This window comes from Schistosoma haematobium, chromosome 4 (genome assembly GCF_000699445.3).
Source record: "Schistosoma haematobium chromosome 4, whole genome shotgun sequence".
Classification (NCBI taxonomy): Eukaryota; Metazoa; Platyhelminthes; class Trematoda; order Strigeidida; family Schistosomatidae; genus Schistosoma; species Schistosoma haematobium.
Window position 1 is genome coordinate 44,202,222 of NC_067199.1, and position 22,968 is coordinate 44,225,189.

General features: G+C 36.8%; 1 protein-coding gene across 1 annotated transcript; it reads left to right on the forward strand.

Annotated features, from left to right (window-relative positions):
- Positions 1–908: 908 nt before the first annotated feature.
- On the forward strand, positions 909–16,809 carry MS3_00008170 (uncharacterized protein). The gene is made up of 7 exons (XM_051216522.1): positions 909–4,828; positions 4,867–5,072; positions 7,305–7,571; positions 9,323–9,418; positions 11,040–11,150; positions 11,957–12,037; positions 13,029–16,809. The coding sequence occupies exon 1, from the start codon at positions 2,816–2,818 to the stop codon at positions 3,611–3,613; it is 798 nt and encodes a 265-aa protein (XP_051067118.1). The 5' UTR covers positions 909–2,815; the 3' UTR covers positions 3,614–4,828; positions 4,867–5,072; positions 7,305–7,571; positions 9,323–9,418; positions 11,040–11,150; positions 11,957–12,037; positions 13,029–16,809.
- Positions 16,810–22,968: the final 6,159 nt, after the last annotated feature.

Genomic DNA, 22,968 nt, shown 5'->3' on the forward strand with positions numbered 1-22,968 from the left:
TCTTTTTATCTATATTTGAAGCAGTAATATATCTCTATACATAAACTGATAGACGGCAAAGAACAACATATAAGAAAACGTAACTTATGCACAAGTTATTCACACTAAACAGAGAACAGATTAAACGGTACATTATTAATTGACGATCATCAGGGAACGGTAAGACGTATGACAATATTCAACTGATCCGAAGTAACCTCGAAATACTAGTAACAAAACCAATTACTAACCCAACAGTCAAACCATAGAAATAATAATGTTAATCAAAATTTGAAGTTTGGATTCCTAGCGATAAGGTCTATTGATTTCTCATTGGATAGTTTTGCCCTCATAGAGTAATAAGACTGTACATATGACTCAACCATTTGTATAACGTGGAGCTTCATCACATTCTTCATACCTAATCTTCACAAACTTATGGTGAATAAAACGGGCGTGACTAACAAGCAGCGTTTATTAACACTGCCATCCGATACCTCTTCTCACAAAACGACCTCAACCCCAAATAAACCAGAAGCCGAGAAAGGAGGGCTGAGATTACATAATTGGATTATGATTGATTCGTCGAAGAGCATACAACCCAAGTTGACTAGTTGTAGCAAGAGATGTTCAGTAAGGTGTACTCAAATATGAATCGGTGCGTATGCTTGACTAAGAGCCTTTGAATAAAGGTGTACCGAGTAAAACTAATTCGGTAAGCATGAGTATCAAATAATCACAGAATTATTTGTCCCAGGAGTTCATTTTCCACAGCAACTTAAAACAGAATTTCTAACAAATATATCTGTTGTCTATAATCGACTTTTTAAAAGCGTTAAAAATATGTGGGAAAAGCCAAGCCAAAATTTATAGAGATATGAAAAACCAATAACCAAATGAATGTCATTTCCATAAGTAGCCGCTACCGCGCTCGTTTCAAAAAGGGCAGTGATTTTTGTACTTGTTGTGATTATACTTGCTTTTGGTACTTATTGCACCAAAAAGCATTCTTAGTCTACTTTAACTAAAAGTACTTTGGTTAAAGTTTGAAATTTTTTGCTAAATTTTGTCCTGAGTACCTTTTTTTTACTCCTTGACTAACACTTGTGTTCACACTGTGATCATTTTGTGATTTTAAACTTTTTAAATCGAATTTCAATGGTTGGTAAGACTCACAAATGTGGGCAACCAAATTGTTTGTTCCCCGTTGATGAGGGAATGAAGTGTGACGATTGTAAAATGTGGTACCACAGAATGTGTACACGCCCAAGTCCGACGGCTTACAAAAGATGTTCGAAGCCTAACTCGCATTGGCTTTGTATGTTCTGCTGTACGGATAAAAATGTACTAATTCACTAGGCTATGGGCCTATTGGCTTTGACCTGCAAGAAAAATGATGGCAGAAGCACTGATAACGAGAGCGCTGAGGGTGAAGAATGTGTCAGTGGAGTAAGTGCTGCTACTGGACCCGTTAAACACCTGACTGCGGTTGACGAGAACGTGAAGTCTCCGTTGACATTAACGAGGAATGAAGTGTCGCTTGATATTGACATCGGCAGTCGTGCACTTCTAGTCGAAATAGAAGATCCGGATAAAACTGTCACCGTTCCACATAGTCCAGGTGTGGCTGTCCCGAGTGGTGACAAATGGACTTCAGTAGGGAGAAAAATAAATGGGGAGAAAAAGACTGTGGGCAAAACGCAGCTGGTCAGCAAGGCATTGGAAGGGATGTTATCAGAAGAAAAATCCTCACTGCGTGACAAGACAGATCTCTCTGAGAGATCAGTCATTTTTCATAAAATAAGAGAATCTTCAGGTACAGAACCAAAGGCAAGATTTGAATACGATCTTAATCATATTAAGACATCATTAAGTAAACTACTCCCAGATACAGTTTCAGGAGTTAGTATTTGTAAGCTTTATAGAATAGGAAAAAAGGGTTGATTCCGAAAGTCCTCAGAAAAACCGCCCCCTAAAGGTTACATTCAACACGGTGGAAGAAAGGAACCTGATTCTAAGTAAATCACGTAAACTGATTGGATCCGGAATATATGTCCGTGAGGATCTCAGCCTAGCTGATCGTATTAAGAGACGAGCTTCAGAAGCGGAAATAAACGAGCGTCGCCAAAACGGTGGAAGAAACCTCGTTCTTAAGGGATTTCAAATTGTAAAAGTTCGGAGCAAAACGATCCCCAAACCACTCTGGGCGGCAAGGGAAAGCTCTCCACAGACTTAAAGGTATACTACACAAATGCTCGCAGTCTTCTAAATAAAATGGCGGAGCTCAAGTCAGTAGTGGATAAAGAAAAATTGAACGTTATTGCTGTCTCGGAAACTTGGTTAACGTCAGAAGTAGTAGATAGTGAAGTCGAGTTGACTGGTTTCATAACCAGTAGGGCTGATAGATTAAAACGGAGGGAGGCGGGGTTTTTCTGTACACGAAAAGTACTCTAACCATAAGATTAGCTGAGACAGTAGCACATGTTCAGGGACATGTGAACTGGTGAGATGTAAGTTGAAATGCCGATAGCAAGATGTTGAAGTAGTTGTGGTATATCGCAGTCCAGAATGTGTAGCAGATGATTTTATCCTAAGTAAACTTAAGTCCTGGTGTAACAACGGTAAAAGTCTTGTAGTAGGCGACTTTAATGCACCATATATAAACTGGGTTAACTTAGAAGTAGGGTCGTCGATATCGTCGTTCGACTGCAAACTGTTAGAAACCTCGATTGGACTAGCATTATTCCAACACATTAGAGATCCCACAAGATACGACTTAAGAAACTCTTCTTCTCTATTAGATTTAGTCTTCACACACGGTGATGACGTTGGTCAAATGGCTTTTCTCTCACCACTTATGAGAAGTGACCATGCAGTCATCTTATTCAAATTCATGGCTGAGATTGCCTGTCAAACAGTTACACCGGCCCGTCCCAACGTATGGGAGGCAGGTATGCAGGCAATTAACTCCGCAGCATCGGCTGAAAACTGGGAAATAGACTCAAAGGCATCAGTACAAGAGGCATGGACTCTATTCAGGCATTTATACAATCGAGTAACTCAACCATACATACCCTGGACTGTCTCAAAGAAAAAGAAGCACGGCCATCCCTGGATAGGGCGGGATATTCGACGCTTACAAAGGCAAAAAAAGAAATGCTGGGATGTTGCCATCCGCCTTGGCACAGCAGGTACGATGGAACGCTACAGATCGACAAGAAGCGAGTGTATAACAAAAATTCGGGGAGCTCAGAGAAAATATGGAATGCAGCTGGCACAAGCTCCACTCAAGAAGCCCAAGAGAATATTCTCGTACACAAACTACAGAACAAGGATGCATCATTGGATTCCCAACCTAATTAAAGTAGGGAGTGAATCTGAAATGATAGAAGAAGATCAGGAAAAAGCGGAGGCTATGGCTGACTATTTTGGGGCAGTTTTCACTGAGGAACCTCCTCTAGAGAAAGAACCAGACCCAAATACAGGGTCAACAAACCAGCTGCTCACCGTGGACTTCGACCAAAACGATGTGCTTAAGGTTCTCAGCACCCTAAACATGGAGCAGTCAACAGGACCAGGTGAACTACACCCCAAAATCTTGAGACGTATTGCCAATATATCGCGGCCCCACTGACTGTGATATTCAATGTGTAACTTGACCAAGGTGTGTTACCTATGGAGTGGAAGGACGCAATCGTCACTCTCATACATAAAACAGGTCCACGACAAGTTCCATCGAATTACAGACCCGTAAGTCTCACCAGTGTTGTAATTAAAACACTGGAAAGAATAATCAGACGGACCACAACGGCATTTATGGAAACCAATGACTTGCTGAACATGGCACAACATGGTTTTAGAAAGGGTCTATCCTGTACAACGAACCTCCTTATAGCTAGGGAGTTCTGGATTAATGCGCTAGACAACTGAAACTCAGTGGATGTTGTCTACATAGATTTCAGTAAGGCTTTCGACAACGTGCCAACTAATAGATTGCTGTTGAACTTAGAAAACCTTGGTATTGCCGGACCTCTTTTAAAATAGATTAAGCATTTTTTAGTAGGTCGTAGACAGAAAGTAAGAATAAGGTTAATACGTACAACATAGGGGATGTGTCATTACCCCTAGTCCGGTCTCATAAGGATCTAGGGGTGACAGTGAGTAATGATCTTAAGACGACGCCCCATTTCCGGGAGGTCGCAGCCAAGGGGTTTCGAACCCTCTGGGCTTTAAAAAGGACATTCACTAAGTTAGATACTACCATGTTCACCGCAGTATACACATCCTTAGTGAGAAATAGGCTAGAAAACTGCGTTCAGGCTGCAAGCCCCTGCTTAAAAGGTGACTCGGACATACTAGAAAAAGTACAGAGGGCAGCTACCCGTGCAATTCCGGAACTCCGGGGTTTATCATACAAACAGCGGCTTGAAAAACTGGACCTCTTTACTCGGTCCTATCTCAGACTAAGGGGAGATCTAATTTTGATATACAGAATACCGAGAAATGATTTCGGACCTAACTTATTCTCTCTTTCTTCCCACTAGATCGGGACACTTCAGAGGACATAGCACGCGAATAGAAAAGCCAAGAACGAACAAAATACCCGTGGTATACAGGTTTTCACACCGAGTCATCAGTACTTGGGACCTGCTGCCTGAAGCAGTGGTGTCCACACCTTCAACTGACTCTTTCAAGAGAAGATTGGACACTCACAGAAGCACACTAGATAAGGAATAACATAGGCCGTAGGCCTTCTGTCCTTACTGCACAAATCTGAATCTAGTTCTTGGTGAGATATATCAACCAAGCATATATGTACACACACTGATTCCTCCATCCAGAATCAAATGTATATCCACATTTAGACTCGGTTCTAAAATTTTGTAGGTAACTTAGCCTTCTAAAATTGAATATGGGACTGGCCCTTTGTCAATAAGACATTGAGCCACGATCGTTAACATATTTACCCGGGGTCCGTACTTGCTTTGAATTCTGGAAGATCGTTGAGCGTTGTAGTCTTTTTCCTCAGGATGTGCAAGTCTTGTGCAGGATGCGTTCGCGTGCTGATGATTGTGTTTAACATCCTGTTTACAGTAAGTGCTTTTGTAGTGTATTATAACAAGTAATAACTTATGTTCATATTGTTTAGAACCACCAAATCTTATTTTGGGGAAACCTCTATAGAAAAGTTTGGGAAAATGGCTCAAAAACCCCAAAATAGGGAGTTTGGGCATTGAAAACTAGTCATGATCTAATGAACTCAGGACCTTTGTGGCCACAGTGTTTCAGTTTGTAAACATATCCTAACTTAAGTTAGGAGGGTCACAATATTGCCTTTCTGAACCCTTATAATTTATTCTGACCTCAATGTCAACTTTTTTCTAACGTGCCGGGGACATCACATTGGATGAAAAGGTTTGGTACTGGTGTTGATTATCTTGTCTGGATAAATATGGTGGTTTTTAAGAGTTCTTATTTAGACTACTTACTTGCAGCTGCTCAGTAGGGACTCTGCGTACATACTCGTACAAATGCATGGTACACCGAAAGTTTTACATGTACATGTACTAATATAACTAAATGTTTTGGTGTGATTGTAACCTGGGGTAATTTTGAACGATGGTTGATTAGGCTTGAAAGTATGCACCAACTTGCCAAGGCTAAAAAGGGTCGCAAATCAGTCTGAGTAGCTGTGATTAGCATAAGGGACTACACCACGAACTGACGTCAGTTATAATTCGCAAATGCTACTTAGCCATATGGATAAATGGGTTTTCGCCAAAACCCAAGGCATGCTATTCTTAGTCATATTGGTTTGTCCATACATTATGGTCTTATCCTTCGTGTTTCTAAGACTAATTTTCACCCATCCAATCGTTAAGTAGATCATTTTCATCTACCAAAATGGGGTACTACTGGAAGTGGGCGACATTAAGACATCTACCAGAATCATATTGCTTATTTTAACAAGACTGCATTAATAGTGTTTTATAAAAGTCCCAAGGAAAAATACCTTATGAATCATGGTTGCATTGGAAGCCACTTACAAGGTCTTATGCGAGATATTTTGGGTCTCTCAAATTTACATCCAGGCGGCGTTATGTATATCTGGATTTGAATCTAAGTTTATAATTGAAAACTTTCGCATCGTTTTCTTTTGAGAAACTTCAGTAGCATCTAGTAAATTAGGGTTTTGGGATTTCAGATCGCAGTAGATTTCTAAAAGGAACTGGAAAGGCCTATTCGATGAAAGTTCCCAATCATCTAACAGTGGTTGGTCAACATTCTCTCAAACTAACCTTCTTAGTTATCTTAGAGTTTATGGTAAAGTTTATGAGGAAACCCACAAATGCTAAGGGATATTTGCTCAAGTTGCTGCCGTCTTTAAGTGCTAGCTTCGAGACTAAACCTAACTTATGAATTGTTAGGTAAGTAGTGGAAAATGTTTATCTCAATTACAGTGGGTCATGATAGCGTTTGGCGAAAAGGCACTACTTCCAACCAAACTCTAGTATTTTAAAAGCCCTTAAAGTTTACGCTCACTACAATATTTTGGCCGTCATCCCAATAATAACCATTCTTCAGAGAAACTAAATTGCTACGATTTTTTACAAGTTTATTAAACTTTATTTCTCGAGATGTGATGGACTCGAATTATTCCCTTACAAATAATTCATTTAGTCTATAACTGCTTCAACACACCACTAAAGGGATAAGTTAGTAATTAGAATAAGTTCGCTGTTAAGCATTCTGTGATTAACTATTAACTTAATGAACCAAAGCAATCTAAGTATACTGGCTAAAACTGCTCATACCGTGGTTAATTGTATAACAGTACAGCTAAATACAACTACATCTAAATTGAAGTCAGATCTCAATGTTGAGCTTTCTACTGGCAAATTTATGCTTTCAAAAGTACTGAAGTGTATATCTAGTGATTTTGTTTTCCTGTTCTGATCAGAAGCTAGAAAGGATAAACTAATGAAAAGACTCGTGTTTTGACTGTTTGTTCTTGATAGCAAATTACCCTAACGTTATGTGACGCTCCGAAAATCTGTGTTTCGCAAGCCAATTGTTTTCCAACTTCTCTCTGTAGATAAATAACCTAGTGAACTAGAGGGTCTGCTCAGATTTTCAGGAGCATAAGAATCTGAAGAGTAGCAAACTTGCAGAGCTTGTTAAATAGTATAGTTAAATACTTTAGCTTAAACATGTATAGTTCTTTTGTGTAAGATTAGTTCATGTACATAAATGCATAGTAAACAAACCTTTTGGTATTTTTGTAGAGTCTGTATTATTGTGTTGAATTTTTATTCTGCTTCTAGATCATAGGGATGATTGTTTTATCCGCTGCTTTGTACTTCTACTTTTCAACATTCGGGGTTAGAGGTACTGATCAGCACAATATATTGGCTTATACTTATATCGTTCTGGCTGCTATTGGGGCTCTGAGCTTTGTATTGGGAATATTAGGTTGTTGTGGCTCATATCACTATAGTCGATGTTTGTTGGGCTTTTATTTTGCTCTGTTACTGGTTATTTTCGCCATCGAAATTGCTATTGGCGTAGCTGGGTTCGTCCATAGAGAACAGGTAAGTTTAAATTTGTATTTAAATGTATATACTTTACAAAAAGTTCTAAACATCAATAATGTGGATGTAGCGCACAATGGCTCGGTTATTCGGTTTGCAATTATCAAGTTGTAATCTTAACCTATTATGTACATTTCAGTTCCAGTGCTCTTTCAGTGTTGTTGATTTTACTCAGCACCTTGCGCAAATGTGTTCATAGCATTGTAGTGGTGGTATGCCTAATGATAGAAATGGATTACTTATTTCTCTTGTTAAACCGAATTCGGAGCTTTAGGGGGATGATGTATTAACTTTATTGGTGCACACTACGTCTGATCTTTAACGTTTTACAACCATCTGTTAAGTGGTTGTCTGATAACTTAAGCATTCAGTGTTATTTTGTTTAAAACAATAATTGAGGCACTTGACTTTCAGTAAATGCATCACAGATTCAAGCGCCGTCCTACACACTTTCATTTGGATAGTCGAGTATTTTCACTAATCGTCATAAAGTTAGAAACTAGTGACCAAAGGAATAAAGTGATACACTAATGATAACATGGTCATCTCACAGTTTAACGGATCCGCCCCCAAATGCCCTGATACATCCGAAGGTGGATACGAAATGTGCATCCAGGGGAGTTAAAAAAATACTAGGTTCAAACCAATTGTATACTTGTAGTCCAGTCGCTATCATTCAATAGCAGCACCATTTTGGTAATATGGACGTTCCGGGCTCATTGATGATAACTCAGTTGGTACCAATTTTTAGAAACACCGGATTTGGTGGTTTGGTCATCTGTTACGAATCATATCCCAATGGTTTTCACATCATGCATTATTTGCCGACGCTAGGATTCAGAAGGAAAAGTCAATTTACGACATACGGCCCTTTTCTCGTTTACATCTGTACAGTATTGTTTGTGTGTCGCATGCTTTTTCGATACCCTGTTGTACCGGAACTTGTATATTAAATAACAAAGGGCTTCATCTCACCCCGATTGTGCTCTGTTACGCTAACTGACAGGTGCTAAATGAGTTGAATAACACCACCATTTTCAGCTTCTATTTGTCATTCAAATGACGTCCATATTTCACTGAAATATCCTATTGAGTAATTTAATGATAATACTATTGGTAATAATAGTGGGTCTGTTCAGTGTTATATATTTAGTACAATATGGAATTCTCAGTGCACAATATTCCGACAAGTTCCTATGACTTGTCTTATCACATATATATACAAAAATACGTAAATACAGTGGCATAGAAATCTTTGCAAAAACAGTGAGAATGTAAATAAATGTTTCAAAAGTTTGCTTTTTTGGCTAAGTCAACCCTTACAACTTGTTTGTTGTGTAATATATGTGCTACATGTGGCATTATATATTTTATGTGCTTTTTTGTGTGGATGTATCATATGCGTTTCGTTTTTCTAGAAAATATGCAAGGAGTATGAAGCAAATGAGGTGCAGGTTATGTATCTAATAAAATAAAACTCACCAAGATTTCAACTGTCTATCGACAAACATTTTTAATGACATCAAAAGATTCACAAAATACTATACTAATTGGCTTCAGCACTCCACAACACAGTAAAATATCTGAGAAATCTAGGGAAGGGTAGATTATATACACAGATGATCATGCTATTAATTTATGCAACTAAACTCGTAACATTGTGTGGTATAGTTATTACACAGAAAGTATTTCAAATTTATTCCTTTATGTTGCATTTTTGCTTTGTGCATTTTTATTCAATACCTTACTAGGCACGTGCAATTATCCACGAAACACTTAAAGAAGGTGTTGAAGATTGGAAAAATTCCAACAATGAAGTTCGATGGATGGATGCAATCCATGTTATGGTAAGATATTCTATATTTCTGTTTCCTCTCATAACATTTAAGAATAAATTGCTATGATATTTTAACATATATGGTATTGTTTGTACTTGTAAAAATGTGTTTTGACTCATAATTTCCCAACTAATCTCCATAACTACATGTGTGACTTGGTAGTCATATGTTGTAACGCTGCTTCACCTACTCTATATCCCGAATATTTTTGGATTGTTACTCAACGTGTTCAGAAAACTGCATTTGACGTCGTCTTCACCAATCAGAACTATGTCATTTTTATACACTAAGTCAGTCAGTTAGTCTCAAATAGTATGTTAGTCCCTAAAGTATTATTACTAAAAGTATATCTATGACAAAAAATAAAAGGGGGGGAAGGTTCACTCCAAGTAACAATATATTTCCCCCTATCTTTGAAGTATGTGGAACTCGAGTTGAGTATAAGTTTCTTGGCAATGAAATTAATTTAATATTTTTAATAATCTGTTTAGGCCTTTTTTCACGTTTACATGCTACATAGCTTGAACGAAAAACTATGTTTTTCTACACATCGATCACAAAGACGTGTTTCATTTATTCAGGTGCTGACTACTAAAATATAGATGTCTTAGTGTTTTGAATTGTACTGTTAAGTCGTACTTTTTGTGTTTAGTTTAAATACTTCATCAGCATCGGCCGAAGTACGTTCAAAGCAGATGAATGTGATGAATATAAACGTAGAAATTAGATCTTAATTGACGATTGAACGAAGTAAATCTGAGACGTTCTGCGGTTTACTTGGTATTTTTGCTATCTGAAGGGCAAGTGTAAGGCGCGATTGAGCGATTATTAAAACAACCACGAAGAATTTTAACCCATTGTAAATGAATGGTTTATGGAAAAGAACAACATTAAAAAAAGCTTCATGCAATTAGTAAATCTATTAAAGTCTTCAGGTTTTCTTGTCTGTAAATTAAATTAAATAACATCCAACTTCTCAAGTCTCAAATATAAGGAGATTTTGGGACTCAGGATGTAAGGGAAGATAAAGAGTGAACGCACTTAAGCCATTGCTAATTATTCTAAGATAAAACACTGAGGTACTTAAGTGTGAGGAGTATCCAGTCTGAGGGCCAAAAATACTACCCGGTTGCTCAAATCGAAGTAGACGGTGGGTTTTTTATCTGGGACTCAATGAATGAAAGTTAGACGCCTTAGTCCTTGGTTACGATAATCCCACAGATCCCTACCAGGTGGTCTGGTTAAGTATTTTATATATTTAACACTAATTTTCACTCTGACAACAAAAATAATTTTTCGTTATAAATTTAAAAGTTCTGATCGTCACACAAAAGTATTTCTCCTACTCGTGTTACGCTATATATGGCAGAATTCATTCATTTGTGAAATTTTGCCTAAAACTTAAAGGTTGTATTCCCAATTCTAATTGGTTTGCCCCTTGCACTACCATTTTATCATGTGAAGTTACCAAAGGAAGCGAAAGCACATTTCACATAGTTTGTTACCTTTATAACTAACCAATCCACTTAAGTATGTGACTGCGATTTTTTTTCCAAGAATATGTACTTATCGAGCTGTATATGTTAAAAAATATCAGAATATATATGTATGCTTGAATTTTTCTGTCTAGTTCCAATGTTGCGGTTACAATGGACCTACAGACTATGGTATTGCTAAAGTCCCTTCTTGTTGTTTAAATGATCAATGTGCTATGGATTTCGCTTTGCTCAGTTTTCAGACGGTAAGTAAGCATTAGTTGTCTAGCTCTATAAATTTCAGAATATTTCATTTATTTTTATAAAATCCATACATCTTGTATCTATAAATGTGTGTCAATATGTAGAATGGTTTAACAATATACATCATATGCACGTCTTAAACTGTATTTGTTAAACAGACGACTAGTCTCAGGATATGTATGTTCATATATGCATCCACTTTGGACATGCATTTTATTTTTCCTAACCTGTCGTTGGTTTACTGTAGAAAATCCACTCAGAATTTTCACTTGCCACTATCCGTTTGTTTGTTTTGTGAAATCTTCCAAATATTAGCAACGAATAGTTGACCTATTGATAATGCAACACGTTTATTCTAATCAGTTTTCAGTTATCGTAGATAAAATACACCTCAGATATCGTGTGCCTGCCTGAATAGGAGGTGTATTAAAGTGACCTCAGCCTGCTCGTTGACATTGTTAATAATTAATAGTGTCTAAGAATGGGCAAGTCCCTCATTAAACCCTTGGATTTTTAACCATTCTTTCATCCTTCCCTTTTAAATGGTTTGTGATTGTGTTTGAAGTGGCTTAGCGATTAACGTAGTCGGCTTTCAATTGGTGCACCACAACAGTTGATACTTTGTTTCGAGTACTTGAGTCTGACCAACTGGGTATTTGTATTTGTAGTCCTCACATAAAACCAGTGTATTCCGGAAGTTGAGTATACTTAAACTTGTAATGGACAGATGAATACTTTTTATTATCATGATTATTGATTCAGATTTTATTTACAGCCAAATGATCTGTTCTTTTTGTTTAATCTCTAGGGTTGTAAAGAAAGAATTGACAATATTATGCATAATTTCCTAATCATATGTATCTCGGTTATTACAATAGCCCTCATTGAGGTAAGTTTCATGTAAAATAAAAGCGTGTGTCTGTGCATATGACTGACGTAATAAGCATTATATTAATAAATGTGTTTTTTGTAATATCACAGTGAGTAGAACATTGTATTTCTGACGTTTCGTGACCTTGATGTAAACCTCTTCGTGAGAGTAAATAGTTATTTACCATTGATACCTGCAAACTCATTAATAATCGAATCAAATAAGTGCTCCGCATCAACTGCTGAAAATGTAACTAATGTTTGGTGGACAGTATGGTTTTTAAATTTTAATATAACCTTAACAAATAAATTGGTGAATAGACCGACTAACGATCCGCTAGGCGGACTCCGGTTAGTTGGCAATGGTCGAAAAACTGTACGTCCGAATAAGACGATGGGTGTTAACTCGAAAGGTATTCAACTAACTGCGTACACATATAGGCCACGATGCACAATAGAATAGTGAATACCATAATTAATAAAAATAAGGCATTCAGGGTAAAAGTCAGAATACTGTGCTCATGATTAAATTATAATAGTTTAGGATTAGACGAATAAAGGAAACCCATAATCCAACTGTTTATAATTACAGATAAAAAACTAGGAGTAATAATAAGCAAAGATGGATGGAGGCTAGCAGTGAAATATAGGACACGCGTTTTATCACACTTGGGACTCGTTAGTTAGATGTACCTGTATCCCAGTGTTGACGTTTACTCTATGACTCAAACCGTGTACCATTCGCTTCAAACGCCATCGCAACTTATGGTAATCCTCTTAGGAGGCACATATGCCAATAAGAGATTGATCAATTGCAGTTATAATCATCAATAGGAAGATTCAACACACCAAATACAAAAAGTAATTAAGAGTAATAATATCTTAAAAGTAGGTTATCTAGTTTGTTACATTCCTTTCATTTTCCTAGTTATAACGGTTTGGTTAACTAAATAATTATAACTAACATCCACATCACGCTTGTTTTTTTTCTTTTCAAAATCTCCTTCTAGCTGATTGGTTTGATATTTGCAATGACTCTTTGTTGTGCTGTGAATGGTCGTGATCCAAACGCTTATTATCGTGCAGTACAAACAGCATAAATTGATTTTTTTTTAAAAAAACACTCGACTAACCTAACCAATCTTTAAATAATTGAGAATTTCCAAACATGCAGTTCTCCTATATGTTTCCACGAACCTATTCATTATGATTATATAATTCCAACTTTGTATTGTTCATCTATTTCAGAAATAACAATGAATAATGTAATTTAGTTATGTATGTTTATAATCTACTTGTTCATTTCTACGCATACATATTTACAATAATCATTCAATCATTTCATATGAGTTGTCTTTTTTCTATTGTGTATCTGAGCGAGAGATTTTTCCTCTTTCTCTCTTTCACCTTCGAATGGCCAATTTCATTTTCACACAATCTTTAATTAATCCTGTCATACAACACAGTGGTACTCTGTGTGTGTGTGTGTGTTTACTCATAGTTACACTTCTTTTTTCTCTCATTGTCACCATTATCTTCGTTATTTTTATTCGATACATATAAGGAATACTTCACGAATGACACAAAGAAGTAAAATTGCGAAATTTAACACACACACACAACACCTATGGTTGTATCGTAATAAAAATACATTTGTTATGCTGATTTTTTTATAAAAGAAATCTGCCCAATTTTTACATTCTTCTCTTAGATTCTGTATCAGTTTCTCATGTTCCATGAAAAGTTGTTGGAATTTTTTAAAAATTTTCCTAACGGTCATTGTTTCTTCTTCGAGTACTGTGTATGTGTGTGTGAGAGAGAGAGAATATTCTACTACCGGGTAGACATGTTTATTCTTTTAAGAAATGATTATTACTAATATTCCATCATTGTGTAGATAACCATTTATGTGTAATTCACCGTTGTCTTATACTTCTTCAACCGGTTATTTTGATCATTTCAATAATGTCATGCATCTATCAACAATTTCACCATTGTGGTGTGTGTAGTGTTCTGTCATTTGTCATGTTGCTTTTTTAATATTCGTATGTGTATTTTTGTAATTTATAAAAATGAATTTTGTTCCATTTTTATAAACTTTTCAGTACATAGTAACATCATATTTGTTTTACACACTTGTCTTGATCATTTGTCACATGGACATTAATAATGATCTAATGGGAATATATTTATTCATCTTCTGGAATTTTTTTCGTTTTGAATGATGAATTACATGAATTCGTCGTTGGAATAGATCTAATCATTCTGTGTTTGTTCATTGTTGTATTACTATATAGATATATGTATTTGTTAATTTTGCTTCAATGATGATAATGTTCTCATTCTAGTATTCTGCGTACACATATATTATATGAAGTGGTCTTTTTTTTAAAAAAAAATATTGTTCATCAATTACCATCTCAAAATATATAACAAATTTCATACAGTGTGCACTTGTTTTTTTTAAATGTTTGTTTAGTTGTTTTTTTATTCAATGCTGTGTGATGTGATACAAATCAGAGTGTGTGTATGTGTGTGGCTCTAAGCAAATGGAGTCAGTCAGCTACAACGTAGGACCAATTTCGTGGATTGGTTGATGTTAGACACTATCACCATTGGATACCGGCTCAGTGGCCCAGTAGGTTAAGCATCTGCGCATTACTGAGGAGTCCCACTATAGGACGAAACGGCCGTCCAGTGCTTCCAGGTTTCCAAAGGTGGACTAACGGTTCATGATCTCAATCATAAATTACAACAGATTTTAAATTAAATTGAATTTATATTTCCACTGAAGTCATGGATTCCAACTATCTTTTATAGAATTCAGGAAAAGAATTGTATCTCAGTCTGACGCTACTTGTAGTTTAATGTTATAATTCTCTGAATCCGATAATGTGATTGTCACCCTTATATAAATTACGTACCGATGTGATGTCCAAAACGGCACTGAAATGTATACAATTAGATAACTCTTTAAGATACAATATGACAATCAATTATAAATGAAGTACAACACTGAAAACGTATAAACTTTGAGTGTTATAAAAGGAAAAGGGTGACTAAGAGATTTACTGGTGAGAATCCTGGTAAGCTCATCGATTACGTGGAAAAATAACTATCTGGCACACGATTAGCGACTGTGATCCTAAAACTTTCGTAATCAGAGGTTCAGTCCACAATACTTACGCCTATTATCCCTCATGAAGGAGTATAGTCTACCCAACAGCACTCTCCATTCAATCCTGTCCTGGGCAATCCTTTCCAGTTGCTATTCATCCTTTTCATGTTTGCTTCCATTTCCCAACAAAGTGTGTTCTTCGGCGTTCCTCTTTTCTGTTCCTCTTCACGATTCCGAGTTCGGGATTGCCTCGTGATACAGTTTGGTGATTTCCGTAATGTATGTCCTATCCACTTCCAAACTCTTTTTCTAATTTCCTCTTCAGCTCGAAGCTGATTTATCCTCTCACACACTAGGCTGTTGCTGGTAGTATCTGATCAACGGACATTGAGTATCTTGCGTAGACAACTATTAATAAATACTTGTACCTTCTTGATGATGATTGTAGTAGTTCTCCACGTTTCAGCTCCATACAATGAGACTGTCCTGACGTTCTGACTTTGATATTGGTTGACAAACAGTTGTTTTGAGTTCCATTCGTTTTTGAATTGTAGGAATACGTCTCTTACTTTGCCTTTACTTCTGCATCCGATCCGTCCTGTTCATCGATGATACTTGACAGGTATGTGAAAGATTCCACATCTTCCATAGTTTCCCCATCAAATGTGGTCCGGTTGAGGCCTACTGATGCAGAGGCTGTTGCCATACTAGTTTTCTTCATCTGTATTTGTTCGTTTGTATGGGATAGAAGGGCCAGGTTATCTCCGAAGTCTAAATCTTCTAATTAATCCCTAGCTGTCTACTGTATTCCGTGCTTTCCCTCAGATGTCAAGGTCTTCATAATCCAGTAGACTACCAGGAGAAAGAGGAAGGAGGATAGTAGACAGCCTTGTCTGACAATATATTAAGATCATTTATATCAGCTGTTTAGAATGATAGTCACTCTAGATTTTAAAATCAATTAAGACATATATACATGCCTGTCCTTCATTGTTTAAAGTATCCATTAATTCTGTATTTATCATAGTAATGTTCACCTTAAAATTAGATAAGTTTTAGTGAAGCTGAGCAACATAGAAAAAATATATACATATGTTATGCCTCGATAAGAATAATGAGTGGTAATTTTTGGGATCCATTTGTGGACCAATACTATACGTATATTTTTACCGTATATTTGTTAATTAACTAAACTATTCATGTCTCTCTTATCATAAGCTTTATTTTGACCTATGAACTATTATACGATTTTCTATTCTTGAATTATTCCCTATCTATTAGTCACTGCCTCCCTCATTCACAGTCACATCTGGCTAATTCTTGTACAAATGTTGTTTCATATTTTATTGATACGTTGTGGTCTCTTTGATTAGTGTATAAACTCAGTATGTTTGAAATATAATGATTCATATTGCAGAGGCTGAGATTGGTGTTCTGGACTTAACTGGCTGGGCTAGGCGGAAAGCAGGACTAATCAAGACTCTAGGCTGCTCGCACGTGTTTTACGCATCCTTGTTCCGATCGATAATTCACTGCCCTCTAATCGGCGGTCACAAGTTCTAACAACATATACATAACTAAGCAATAATTAATGTCTGCTTAGTGGTCTAGAGGTTATGCGTTCGCTCGGGAGACCTATAAGTCCTGGGTCCGAGTCCCTCGGGGCAGGGTCATAGACGCACACTACTGAGGAGTCCCACACTGGGACGAAACGGCCGTCCAGTGCTTCCAGGTTTTCCATGGTGGTCTATCTTCAATTGACTTATGAACTCAACTATTAAATTACTATAATATCCACAAAACCCCTTTTTGATACTAACTAGTTATGAGTGGTAAAATAAGTTGATTAATGCTTGTAAATGTTGATATGTTTAGTATGTAATTATAATTACTTGGATTGGGATTATAGGTCGAATACATGAAAATCACAAGAGTAAAAACTGGAATAAATGAACGTCCCTTGGTATCGTTTTTACTTGAATCTTCCCATTGATGATTAGGACTTCAATCGATCAGTCTCTTATTGCCATATGTGCATACTATGCGTATTACCTCGATATTATCGGGCACATTCAACTGACGAGTCCCAAATAGGAAGAAACGCGTCCTGGATTCCACTGCTAGCCAATATCCATCTTTGCTTATAATCCTTGTGAATTACGGCAACATCGAGACAATACGCGCACAGTATGCACATATGCCAATAAGAGACTGATCAATTGTAGTCCTAAACATCAATGGGAAGATTAAAGTAAACAGTCCCAAGTGAATTTAACTTTCACCACACTGCACAAGCAAGTAGCTATCAAGACGCGATGGCGTTTGTGGCGAAAGATATTTGGTTCGAGTCACAGAGTGGACATCAACTCTAAGATGCAGGTACATCCAGCTGACTAGTTCTAAACAGAATCGAACGCACATCCTGTATTTCACTGCTAGACACTATCCATCTTTTCTTGGAATAAATGAAGTTAAGGTAATGTAGAAAAGAAATAATTAAGTCAATTAGTTAATGAGATATTATGTAATGCATTAAATGATGGATTGTTTCAATAATAAACTACTGAAAAGCCTAACAATAAAAAGATTGAACTTTGAATATATATAATGCGAAAAGAGATAACTAAGTTTGAGGTTTCAGTAGAGGGGTTATGGAGTTCGTTGAACTTGTAATATGACAACTACTAAAAATCAGGAAGAATTAAACAGCTGCTTCGTCTTATTATGGGACTATTCAACTGTGTGCATTTTCGACCTCACTAAAGGTTTAATAAAGGACGTTCAGAATTCGCAACAAGCGATCAACCTTCAAATCAGCAGGCTCTGACAGGTTTACCCCTGAGATTTTTAAGGAAGGCGGTCCAGTATTAGCAGTGATATTGACTGAGATCTTACGTAGAATTTGGGAACTGGACGTAATCCTATCTGCCTGGTCTCAATCTCTGATTGTGCCAGTCTATAAGAAAGGACAAAAGTCCTCTTGTAACAGTCACAGAGGAATCAGTTTGACTAATATAGTGTCTAAAATATTAGCTTCAATAATACTTCGACGCCTAACTAAAGCTCACGAAGAGCGGACTAGAGAAAACCAAACCGGTCTCCGACCTGGACGTGGCCGTACCAACCAAATATTCACACTACGTCAGGTCCTAGAACATAGACACAATAGTAATATTTCTCGACCTTAAGGCGGCATTTGACTCTGTTGATCGTGAGGTTCTATGGCAGTGTTTGTCACTGAAAGGAGTACCAAAGAAGTACATTAACCTTATAAAGGCTCTCTACTCGAACACAACTAGCTGAGTGAGAGCTTATGGCGAACTGTCATCAAAATTGATTACCTCAAGTGGTGTTCGTCAGGGCTGTCCACTCTCTCCATTCTTGTGGTTGATGTACTTTAAGAGATATCAATTTCCTCATCTAAGTTTCTATGAGTTGGACTTTTATCGATAAATTGACTTGTTGACTTGGAATATGTCGATGATATATTTCTGTTTGGTGAAGACCCTGACAAAATGCAGTCGTCCCACTGCTATAAGCCACAATGCAAGCATGTTCGTGATGCTATTATCCCCCTCGAAATGCAAAATGTTGCTTCAGGATTGGGTTGCATCGACACCTGAACTAATGATAGAGAGTGAAGTAGTTGACCGATTCACTTATCTTGGGAGTCTCACCAGACCTTGTGGTATGGTGTGTGACGAAATCTCAGCACGGATACAGAAGACTCGAATAGCCTTTGCCAACGTGCGTTATTCATAGCGTAGGCGAGATGTCCGTCTACCAACCAAAAGATGGGTTTACTGCGCAGCAGTTCGTTCCGTCCTACTTCATGGCTGTGAAACATGACCGGTATGAGTAGAAGATATTCGTACGTTATTAGCATTCGATCATAGGTGTCTTCGAAACATTGCTCGTATATTCCAGAACCGCTGAGTAAGTAATTTAGTTGTTAGGAAACGAGTACTAGGTAAGGATGGCAAATCAATTGATGAAGTAGTGAAACTTCATCAGTTGAGATGACCGAGACATGTGTTACGTATGCCCAACCACCGACTGCCCCGACAAGCGATGATTTATGGTGTAGGACCAGGTTGGAAGAAAACTAGGGGCAGCCAGACTAAAACATGGCACAAACCCATGAAGTCACTGGACAAGTGGACTGAGCCGTGTTAGTAGGTGTAGACTACCTGGTTGGGATCCGCGAGGTGATAGCAACCGATGGTTTGAGACCTTGAATGACATGGCACAAAATCGTTTGCAATGGTGCAAGTGCACCCACTCTTTGTGTTCTCCCAAATTCTAATCTTCTGAATTCTTCATGTCCCTTTCATCTCTTCCCAAATTTATTTCACTGGATTATACTCCTTGAGTAACATCTTCAAACCCTAATCTGTCCGATTACTGCTTATACTCTTACTACCTCTACCACTACGGGATTTGAATGGACAAATATATCTCTGTGCTAATGTGGCATGGCAACTTGAACTGATGTACGTATGTATGAAGTTCTACGTCGTTGAATGACTGACTGACTCAGTGAGCTTGAATCCTATGATGTATGTTTTTTAACTCTAATCAATCCTTGATATTATATAATCATTATCCATTTGCTTTTGGTGATATTTGTCTCACACCCTACAGCTATCCAGTTGATAGACTATGCAAATATAGATAAATCATGTAAGTGTGCACACTTATTAGTTAGTTCAAGACCAAATTGTAGGTGAGAAATATTAAACAGAACACTAAATGGAAACCATATATATATATTGTGTAAAGTGTGAATTCATCTTCATTTGTAACTAGTAATGGGATCCAAGATGCATGTTTCATACTACTTAGAATCCTCCAGTTGAATGTATACCAGCATCACAGTTATTATGAATAAACATAATACCTGTTGGACAAGTTGGTAGCTATCTGAAATCATTATTTGAAACTATAGGCACTGAGTTGGAGTCCCAATGTAAATATCAACAATTTGACTCAGGTTTACTCCCATCTGGCAAGTCTCAAATATTACGATACATGTGTTGAATGAAGATTAGTACAGAATAATAAATGGATTCATTTTTATTTCGTTAAGTTCTCATTAGCTGCTTACAACTTAAAATCAATGTTATTACAGATATTGGCATACTTATAGTAACTACGATGGTGATTAGAGATGATTATGTGTGTATCGTGATGTAACGAAGATTTCATTAAAAGATTGTTTGTTTCGGATAAATAAAGTTTGGGAGGGAAAGTTCCAGAACACTGAAATACTGACTAGGAAATATAGAGTTAACAAACATTAGACAATTATGTAATGAATTAACTGAAAATAGATTAATGGTTATAAAGAAAGATGGATTGTAATCAGTCAGTTATGAATTGAAGAAAAATGACAATGATCTATGTAATTTAAACTTCAAGAAGAGTTGAAATAATGGATGACGTAACGAATAAAAAAGATGGATTAATGTTACCAGGGCAAAGAAAGACTTATTATTGTTTCTTTTTAGATACATAGATCTGATTTTAGATGTTTGATCGCTATCGCTTCAACAAATTTCAAAAGGTTAGAGTTTCATTGTTTATTAATCTTCTTGAAATACTTCAGTGTATTGACTTAATGTCCCGTGTCAAGGAGACTGTCTTAGGATGACACTGCTAAATATTTTTAATCCATTTAACCTTAAACTTTTCTGAATATGTTCTTTGAAACGGATGTTCAGTTCTACCAATGTAACTGCTTTGGCAGACACATGTAAATTTATACACACAATTGGTGGTAACATGAAAGGGATACCTGTCGACCTTCGATTATGTCAAAGAACATGTTGTTTTGGACAGGACAATCAATGCAGTTTTTAGTCTCATATTGATTGACCCTGTGACATCATCACCTTTAAAATTAAGTTGAATAAAAGTAGGTTTTTAATTTGCTGTAGTTTCTTTGGGGTTTTTTTTATTTTCACGTTTTCCATGTTTCTCAATAAATTTCAGTGGGTATCCGTTGTTCTTTAAACACTAGTATAGGGGTTGTGGAGATTATTAAGTTTTTTTCATTGAGATCATGAACCGATTGATGTTAGACCACCTTTAGGAACCTGAAAGCACTGGACGGCCATTTCGTCCTATTGTGGGACTCCTCAGCAGTGCACATCCACGATCCCGCTCGTGGGATTCATGACTTCCTCTTCTAGTGTATTGGTAGTACATATTATTTCTGTTCTGTAAAACAGTGTTTTAACAAGTGCCTTTTTGTAAATGATTGGACGAAAATTATTGGAATTGAGATAAATCCCATTCCATGTTTTTTTTCTCGATAAACTGAACGTTGAACTGTCCATCTTTCATTCGTTCTACTGCGATATCAAGAAAATGGAGCTTGTTATCATTTTCATGTTCCATAGTAAACTGGATATTTGAATGGGCTTCGTTGAAAAGTTTCAGAAGATTTGATGCATGTTGTTGATCATTACATACGATGAAAGTGCCATCAACATACCTCGAATAATTCACCATTTCATCAAACGCTCCTATGAGCTTGGTTCTTTCGAGGTTAGCCATGAAAATATCTGCTAGGACAGGACCTAACGGACTTCTTTGTAGTTTTGGAACGAAAAAATCTAATGATTGAATTATAGACTAGAAACTCACAGATAATTAGTAATGAATATCCAATAGTTTTATTGTGTAATGTAATGTAATGACATTACAACTTCCACTTATTAGTAGCTGAGTAAAGGCATGCATAAAGGTCAAACTGACTTAAATCGGTGGATATTTAAGTAGTATGTTATTGGTAGTTCATGCAGTTCTGTGTATTGATTGAACAGAATACAAATTATTAGAAGTATTTCGTTGAAAAAATATTAATTCTATGATATGAACTATTGAATTTCATTGAAGTCGATAATTTGTTCATAGAACTTCAAATGATTTAAAGTCGGAGGAAGAAATCGGCAACACTTCAAGTGATAAATGCCTCTTGCATCTTAATATCATAGCTGTAACCACAATATATAATCTTAATCTTCCACACTAATTCCCAACCCTGTTTTGAACCTAATATATATAGTGGGTGATTCTCAACATCATTTCATAATCGTTCAAAGCTTGTCTATAAATTATAGTTGTACTCAAAATTATGTACGAAAAGTTTTTAAACATTGATTACTTACTTACACCTGTTCATCCTCATGGAAGAGCATAAGTCAACCACCAGCATTCTCCATCCAATTCTATCCTTGAAAATCATTTCTAATTGTTATTCATCCTTTTCATATCTGCTTCCATTTCCCAACAAAGTGTGTTCTTTAGCCTTCCACTTCTACGTTTCACTTCAAGATTCTAAGTTAGCGCTTGCCTTGTGATGCAATTTAATGATTTCCTCAATATGTGTCTTATCTATTTCCAACGTCTTTTCCTAATTTCTTCTTCAACTACAAGTTGATTTGTCCTCTCCTGCTGAGGAGTCCCACAATAGGACGAAACGGCCATCCAATACTTCCAGGTTTTCCATGGTGGTCTAGCTTCAATTGACTCATGATCTCAACTGTTGAAATTACTACAATCTCCACAAAACCCTTTCTCTGATTAGAATAATCACATGCTCACTGGTGAATGGCTTCAAGAGGTATATCCTGAAGTTCTAGTGAGGAGTAGTGACCAATGGATTTCAACCAGGTCTGTTGTGAGGTAGTAACTCACTGATGACAATGGTGGATGTGTTGCTCAATTTCGTGGATTAGTTGAAGTTAGACATTAACACCGTTGGATGCCGGCTCAGTGGTCTAGTTGGTTAAGCGCCTCGCGCGAAACCAGTAGGTCCTGGGTTC